At 44.5% G+C, this 8487-nt stretch overlaps 1 protein-coding gene across 1 annotated transcript; it reads left to right on the forward strand.

Annotated features, from left to right (window-relative positions):
• On the forward strand, positions 1 to 8487 carry DONSON (DNA replication fork stabilization factor DONSON). The gene is given in 11 exon segments (XM_054189261.1): positions 1 to 1721; positions 1724 to 2007; positions 2379 to 2459; positions 3636 to 3839; positions 4229 to 4407; positions 4910 to 5088; positions 5188 to 5293; positions 5414 to 5515; positions 6211 to 6409; positions 7116 to 7331; positions 7621 to 8487. Coding segments are annotated over 11 exon segments (1779 nt in total). The 5' UTR covers positions 1 to 1630; the 3' UTR covers positions 7759 to 8487.

Raw genomic sequence — 8487 nt, forward strand, 5'->3', positions numbered from 1 at the left:
TTAATCCACATTTAAAATTGGTATTTAATTGAAATCAGAATTGGCAAGGAAGCTTGAGGGGAAGGATATGAATCTGACAGTATGAGTTCCCCCCACAGCTGATTTTCTTAATTTTGGCAACCAGGCAGTAAACCTAGTGAATCTAGAGTCCATAAGCTGATACGATTGTGTCATTCAGATGTTTGAGGCACTTTATGTATCTTGTTACTGTAATGTTATCTTTGATATCTTTCCAGTAAGACCCTCTTGTGCTGTGCACTTTCATTTCCCCTCTTTTAACCTCAGTCCTATGCCTAGCACAGCTCATATCTGTTTATCCAACATCTTCCATTACCGTGCAGTGGGGAAGGAACTGCTGGTTTTATTTCTTCAAAGCACGTGGCTTCCTACTTACTCATATTTGAGAGCAAAAATATTTTTTTCTCTTCAACTGTGCTATTCATTTTCACTGTGTGGATGGCTCAAACAGCAGACACTAGCACTTTAAACCAGTGTAAGACATTGGAACATTTGAGTGAAAATAGATTATCTAGAACCATGATCAGTCTATCTTCTGTCATTCAACGGACTTGTAGTAGGTTCTTGATAAAAGATGTAAGGGAAGCACATAAAAGCCCGAGTAAATCTTATTTTACTACTAATGTGATGTAATACAGCCTTGAAGATAAGTGATACTTTTACGCACAAGTGTACATACACATACATCTAAAGCATGTGCATCCTGTTAGTTTGACATTTACTCTGAAGCTTTGTACCCAACTGCTTATTTTTTCCTGGGGTTGTTCATTTTAGCTTAAACGTTTGCAAAACAAAGTAGATCAAACAAAATAAGAGCTAAAAAATAAGGCTTAATAAAACAGGAACGACCACTGACAAAACTGCAGAAGAAACATCTTTATAATTTTACTAGATCTTCTGTCAGTAGATATGTTGCTCCTAACTAAATATATAAATGCCTTTTGAACCCTGTATACAATGGACTGAGGGCAGCTATTGCTGCAGTGGTTGTGGTTTTTCAGCTAGATCAGGTTGTGGAAGACCATTATTATGAAATTTATTATGAAATTGGATGCTGGGTTCCTCATTGGGGCTAGGATGTCTCATCATTTTCTAACGCTCTTTAGTAATGCTAGCTTTAGGTTTACGTGTTTCACCAAGAGGGTTCACAGACAGGCGATGACGTGTGGCTGATGCAACTATAACCCTGTCCTGGTGTCTCCACAGGTGTTTTTTGCCCTGGTGCGGCCACGTGCTGATTTTCGTGATACCTGACTGGAGAAATCCATTCTGCCTGGTTTCAGAATAGATCCAGAGATCCATTTACGTTTTTTGGCTGTAATGCTTCTTTCTTACTATTTACTAGCCGAGGCAGGGTGTCGGGATTTCCTTTTGCTGCAGAATTATTTTCCTAGAAGTAATCTCAGCGAAAAGTGCTTCTCACTTCTCTGTCACACGAGGGAGGAGCGTTTTGAAACAGGTGACCGAGAACTCGTGGACAGCTGTCACCAGAACGATTTCTTGGCAGTCTCCTAATTGGTAGTTTTTAAACGGTTAGGGCTGGAGGAAAAGAAGGGGCTGGCAGGAGGCGGCCAGAAGCGCCTCCTCACGTTCCCGCCGGGCGCCGGGGGAAATGGCGGCGGGCGCCGCCTTCCCTCCCTCAGCGCCGCCCAGGGGCGGAGCTCGCCCTTCTTCGCGCCAAGCGGGGACAGCCGCTCCCGCCCGGCCATGGCCGCTTCCGCCGTGCCGGGCTACTCGCCCGGCTTCAAGAAGCCGCCTGCCATGCTGCGGCTGAAGCGAAAACGGCTGCGGAGGAGCGAGCCAGGCGCCGCTCCCCCGCCCTGCGGCGAGGCCCCGCCGGTCCCCTCCGCGCCCGCCCGCCGCAACCCCTTCTCCAGCCTGGACAACGCGCCGCGGGCGGCCGGCACCCCACAGCCCCGAGAGCGGAGCCGGCGGCCGCCGCCACCACCGCCGGCGGGCGAGTCCCCTTCGGCAGCGCCCTTCTGGCAGGTAGGGCCGAGCCCCGGCACCGCGGCGGCCGGGGGCGGGGGTCGCACCCCGTGGCGGAGTGGGGGCGAGGGGAGGAAGGGGAAGGGCCCCGCCGGCAGCCATCGCCCCCAGCCGGGCGCGGCAGCCCCGGCCCGGAGCCCTCTCCCCCTCAAGGAGCCAGCCCCCGGCCTGGCCTTGCTCTAGCTTTGCGCGCAGATCAAAAGCAAGCTGCTGCACTTCATCTCTGGGCGCCTTTTGGTTGTACCGAAGGGTGGATGCTCGCAGCACGTACGTGCTTACTGTCACTCGTGAAATTTCACTGTGAGGGGCGTTTTTTAACTATCGACCTGGTTCTTACTTTGTGCTGCATCTTACGCTCCTCTTTCATTCAGCTTTTAGAGTCCGTTTGTGAAGATAAGCCCGCCAGAAGAGCAGAGCCCTCTGAAAGAACCGACATCCTCGCCCTAACCGATGTACGAAACTGCGTATACTGCTTCTGAAACATATCTGGTTGTTCTCAGTTCACAAAAAAGGCTGAAACTGTTTAACTTAGTATTTTGATGGTCCATTTCCGTCTAAGATGATGTACTAAAAATGTCAGTGTTCAAGAAAATTTAAATTGCCCTGAAGTTTACTGTTATGGTGGCAGTCTTTTAAAAGCCAGCCTTCTTCCTGATACCAATAGTGTTATTGTTCTAGTTGACAGAGGTGGTTGCCTTCTTCCGGTTTTATTACCATGTTGACCATAGTTCTCCTCTTTCTTAGGTTTATATTTTGTTGAGATAAGGATGTTCTTCAAAATTATATATCCTCTGCAGTCTTTTATTCAGCTGCAGAAAGGGAATAAACACAACTTCACCAGGCACATAGTAAAGAAAGAATTCCTGAAAACCAGTCCTTGAAAGAGAGTTTCAAGCAGATAGTGCCTAGTGTTGTTACGGGTTCAGCAACTTAAGTTCCGACTAACTTAGCAGAATAGAAAAGTGACCTCTCAAAGAATGCAAACTGTCCTAGAGCTCCCCATGGGTTTTTTTGCATCCTCTAGGAAGCGTCTGATGTTACAGTCACCAAGAGAGGATGAAATGAAATGCTGTTTTGGCATGGAAATTCTTGTCTTTATAAACTTCAGGCTAAGTTTTCTTTTTCTGACTCATTCCTCCTTTTGTCTGTTCCTAGTTTATGACTTTTGGAAAGACTCCTGTGAATGAAAACCCTCTTCTGCTTTTTTATAAACAATATAATGCCGTATTTCTATCAGAATCTGTTACTGACTAAAATAATCAGTTGAGTATAAACTCTGACTTTGGTTAGCCTATGAACAGGCAAATTTTGTGTAACTTGGCATCCAGAAAATCTGTCTGCAAAAGCTTTTTTTTGAAGTATGTCTCTTAACTTAATGCAAGTACTTCCTTTAGGATCAAAATGAGCTGTTGCACTGAATTGGACAAAAAACATGCAGGAGACGACAGGTTCAACTTGTCTTTTTATAGGCTACTAAACTCAAGATGTTACATCTAATAGCTGTAGTCCAGCATCTGGCCTGCCTGCCGGGAAAGTTATATGGGAGGAGACCTAACCATGCCAAAATATAAATAGGTGGGTTTTTTAAATTTTCTGTGGGTTAACTGATGCTATTTCTGTTTTGTAAGGACCTTCATTTACCCGTTGCTGTACCCGAAGTTCCCTCCTCACCAAGACATGAATTTCCTGCAGACTGGAGTATTAAAACACGACTTCTGTTCATGTCTTCCCAACCTTTTACCTGGGCTGAACACTTAAAAGCGCAAGAGGAAGCTCAAGGATTCGCTCAGCATTGTAGAGCTACAGAAACAAACTTGCCACAGAGCATACAGGTAATCATGCTTCAGAGGGTAGCTGAGGGCTCCAGCTTTAGAAAGGAGAACATACCTTTGCACCTTTCCTGAAACATGCTGGCAGTGAAGGCTTGGTTCTGTTTTGGTTTGGTTTTGCATTAAGGCTCACTTAGACTACTAATGTAATTCCACCCATGGTTTGTACTTATAGCGATCAGTGAGTGGTCATTTAACTTCAACTGTGGTCATTTAACTTCAACTGAGGAGCAGTCGCCAGTTGTTGTCCATCTTTCTTCAGTCTGCCTTAGTCACAAGCCTGGGATTATTTTTTTTTTTAGTACCTAACGTAATATTTTTTTAACCCATCACGTGCAATGCTGCCTTAAGTAAAGCATTACTGTCCTCATAAAATGCTTTTTGACGTCCAGGAACCAAAACTGTCGACAGAGCTGCGTTGTGCCTTTCAGCAGAGCCTCGTTTACTGGCTTCACCCTTCACTGCCATGGCTGCAGCTGTTCCCTCGGATTGGAGCAGATAGAAAAATAGTTGGGAAGGCTAGTCCTTGGTCACAGGATGAAGCCTTGCAACAAGTGCTAATGAGTGACTGGTAAGTGAAACCAAACAACTAATGTATTTAGTAAGATTAAGACAACAGGATTTTAATTGATGCACAAGTTCTTTCCATTTTTATGAGAAAGCTTTTTAATTTATGCTTTTCTCTCAGCCAGAATGCTCATTATTTTGAGGACCAGATTAAGGAAATAGATAACTAAAGCTACCTTCCTGTGTTAAATGCCCCTCTCCAACTCTAGTTGTTGATTTGGGTAGAATTCCATAAATCCGGTTAGCAGGTTGCCTTTGATGCTTCATGTAAACCCACGTGCTAGAAAGCAAGTAAGCTGGAAGAGCACGTCACTCGCCAACAGGCTGCGTTTCAGAGGAGTGCAGCTTCCTCGGCATTGAGCACATCTCAGAATCTGGCTGGTCATTCAGAATGCTCTCACGCCTGTGCAGAGTACACATCGCTGACACCCAGCCAAATCCACTCTGATGTTGTCAATAGCAAAGAATTAACTTCAGTTACAGAATTGTTTTATTCCGATTTGCAGGTCCGTCAGCTTTACTTCTCTGTACAATCTGCTCAAAGCCAAACTGTGTCCCTACTTCTATGTATGTACCTACCAGTTTACCGTCCTGTTCCGTGCAGCTGGTCTTGCGGGAAGTGACGTTATCACAGCTGTAATTTCTCCCACAACTAGAGGTTTAAGGGAAGCCATGAGAAATGAAGGTAAGGTTGAAATCAGTCCAACTAGGATTTGAATAACCGATAAAGTGCATTAGCTGTGTTACAAAACCATTCACTGCTCCCTTTCCTCCTCTGTTCAAGGCATCGAGTTTTCTTTACCATTGGTAGAAGAAAGTAGAACCAGGAAACAGAAAAACTCTGAAGTGAATTTGGAAACTGAAGTTGCCAACAGCCTCGAAGTGGGCGAGTATGTAATAAGTCTTGTACAATGCTAGAATTCAAGAGTGTCTACAGGCTCCTGCACATCCCATTTGGAAAACCTCTGTTGGAGGAATTGCTCTCCTAATACTGACTTTGTGTTTCATAGGGAACCAGCTCCAAGCGATGATGATGATGAAAGTTTCTCTTGGCTTGAGGAGATGGGAGTCCAAGACAAGGTTAAGAAACCAGATACTATTTCTATTAAACTGTATCCTTTCTTTGGACGTCAAGACATATGATATTGGAAAACCGTGCAGATGTTATCTTTTTGTGGTATAGATTTAAGTTTTAGCAAAGCTTTTGAGAACTTCCTTCCAAATATTAATCCTCACATTACTGCGTATTAAGCGACTCTGCATGTCTCTCTGAGTTTCTTTATGACAAGTATTTCTAGATGCTTTCCTCCTTGAAGGAAAAGCCATTGTGAATTGTTGATGTTAGGTCACAAACTGATTGTGTCATCTCACTGGAAAGATTTGTTAGGTTTTTTTAATTTTTTTAAAGAAAAAGGGTGTGTGCTGATGTAGGCTAGGTTTACACTTGGAAGTAGTGTGGCAGAGTGGGGGCACAGCTGTAGGCCAGACCAGAACAGCTGATTGCTGAGAACCTGTATGTGTTTCAGAGGGACCAATTAACTGTCTTCCTCTGGTTCCATTTGCACTTGGAGCACCTGAGGTTTTTAATAACGAAATCAGAAGTCAGGTTTAAGATGCTGCTTAATATTTGAAGAACAAATTGAATCAGTGTAAAGCTTTGTGGTTTTTTTTGGTTTTGTTTAAATGGCTTGATTGGTCAGAGGGGGATGGAGGGGTTTCTCCTGGGGTTGCACTACTTGGATTCTTCCTTTGGTGCATCAGTGCTTTTCACTTCCTCTTGGTTTTCCTTTGACTCCAGTCAATACAGTCGTAAGGAGAAGCACGAGGTGCAGATGGATCACAAACCCGAATCCCTTGCATTAGTGAAAGGAACAAACACATTCACCTTGCTGAACTTCCTGATAAACTGCAAGAGCCTCGTGGCTGTTGCAGGTCCACAAGCAGGGCTTCCACCAACTTTGTTGTCCCCTGTTGCTTTCCGAGGTGGAACAATGCAAACACTCAAAGTAAGTAACACAACTGTCTCTTTTTTAAGAAGAGAAAGTTGTTTCTTCACTCGGTAAATTAGACGCTGATTTTATATAGTTTTCCTCAAGTACTGCAGAGTAATTTTTGTTGCTATAGCCATTCTGACTGCCGTACAGACCGCCTCCTAAATCGTATCTATCCGCATAGACCTATGCTGCTAAACTGAAATCCCAGTATTTCCATTCTTCACATCCTGACAAATAAGAGGTGAAGCAGACTTCCCAGGTACTAAAGTGGTTCTTAAAAGATTCTCCTGAGATCTTGCGGGGTCTCAAACTATCAGTCATCACAGTGGCTTGCGACAAGGGAGCCTCAGAACCATGGCTCGCCGGCTGTTACTATGAGGAGGTGGTGGGCGCTAAAGGATGCGCTGTTTATACAGGTAGCGCTTCCACTTGTCTTCGGCATCTCGTCTTCCCCTAGAGAAGTCGTTCAATACTGTTCTGCCGTTCATTTTGTTAATACTGTATAGCGTTCTTGTGTCTCACCACCGGTACATCTTAGGAGTTGTTACAAAGACAATAAAACCATCGTAATGCCCATGTATGGAACAGTAAGTTGTCAATATTGGAAAGTATTTTGAACTCTTAACGGGACTGTGGCACTGCAGTATTATTAAAGTAAATGAGAGTTAGCACTTAGATTTTGTGTGTCAAAAGCTAATCCAACGTGTCTTGTCTTCAGGCTCGCAGTATAAATGCCAAGGCCAGGGTTCACTTGGCATACGAGGATATATTCAGTTTGGAGGTCGTAGGCCCCATCATGCCTCATTCCCTGCACGCGCTGACCACGCTGCTCAAGGCCGCGCAGAGGGGAGCGTTCTCTGCTGTATTGTACACACACGAGCCAACGGCTGTGTTTAACGCTGATCTTGGCACTGCAAGCCCTGCCTTAAATAAGGTAAGGAAACTAGCAGAGACAGTCTTTCCTGTTAGGAATAGTATCTTTATTACAAACCATAGGACACTGAGTGACACAAAACTTTCCCTTAATACATGGGCTTACACCCAGTTACTTGTCATCACCACCTGGCAGTCCCTGTGGCTTGTCGTTCCCTCAGAAATTGAGTAATCGGAAAACAAGCTTTTCAGGAGTTCCCCAGACGTACACAAATCAACATTAAGAACTACAGGTATTTCAAACAGAAATACCTATTCCACATCTCTCTTTTTCATGTGAATTTCCGCAGGAAACCGTACGCAAGGATCTTACTGCGTGTGGACTGCATCCTAAGACTTTGGATCAACTGAGTCAGTGCCCAACACTGGGAAAATCTTCCATCCGATTTCTGGAAATGAAAGATTACGCTTATACCTGGAAGTCCTAGGTATGCTAGTTCCATTTAATGGAAAAGAATGCTCTCTAGTGTGCAGTTGCTGTACTTCATTCGGATCTACACGGGCAGCAGCACCTATGCAGTACCGGGAGGGATACAACAATCTGGTTGCACGTTACAGACAACTATTGCACATCACCCATCCTAAAACACTTCAAAGGACTTTTAAAGGGAATGAAGGAAAAGGCCTTGGACATCTCCTTTTGTATTTTAGAAAGCCTTTTTTAAATAAAACTTGATAAAACAGGATTACCTTTTATTGGTCTGCATTGCGTCTGGAAGGTCTGTATTCTTCATGCACATGCAATGCTACTGCTCTGCGGTAACTCCTAACCGTTTCGGATGGGTGGCATTCTTGGCATTACAGCGCCTTGCCAGAAACATGATAGCTACACCTGGATATGTTGCACCTCTTGGTTTAGAGTCGGCTCTGACCCCCCAGACAGATGACAGTCAGATGGACACAGAGTTCTGGCTGCAGCCGACTCAGATTAAAAGGTTAAGATTCCTCAGAACTGCTCGGCATCGCTGTCTAATATTCCCATCCCCACACTTAGGTTAAAATGAGCTAGATGTTCAAGAAGCCGTTTATACAAACTATCACCTGAATCGGAACAAGTTGGAGGAATAGTGATCGACTCTGATCAAAGACAGAGAAAATGAGAGGCAGCAGGAGGCTGCTGATCTGACTCTATGGTCATAGCAATAGTTGAGTCTATT

Source organism: Rissa tridactyla, chromosome 1, assembly GCF_028500815.1.
Source record: "Rissa tridactyla isolate bRisTri1 chromosome 1, bRisTri1.patW.cur.20221130, whole genome shotgun sequence".
Classification (NCBI taxonomy): Eukaryota; Metazoa; Chordata; class Aves; order Charadriiformes; family Laridae; genus Rissa; species Rissa tridactyla.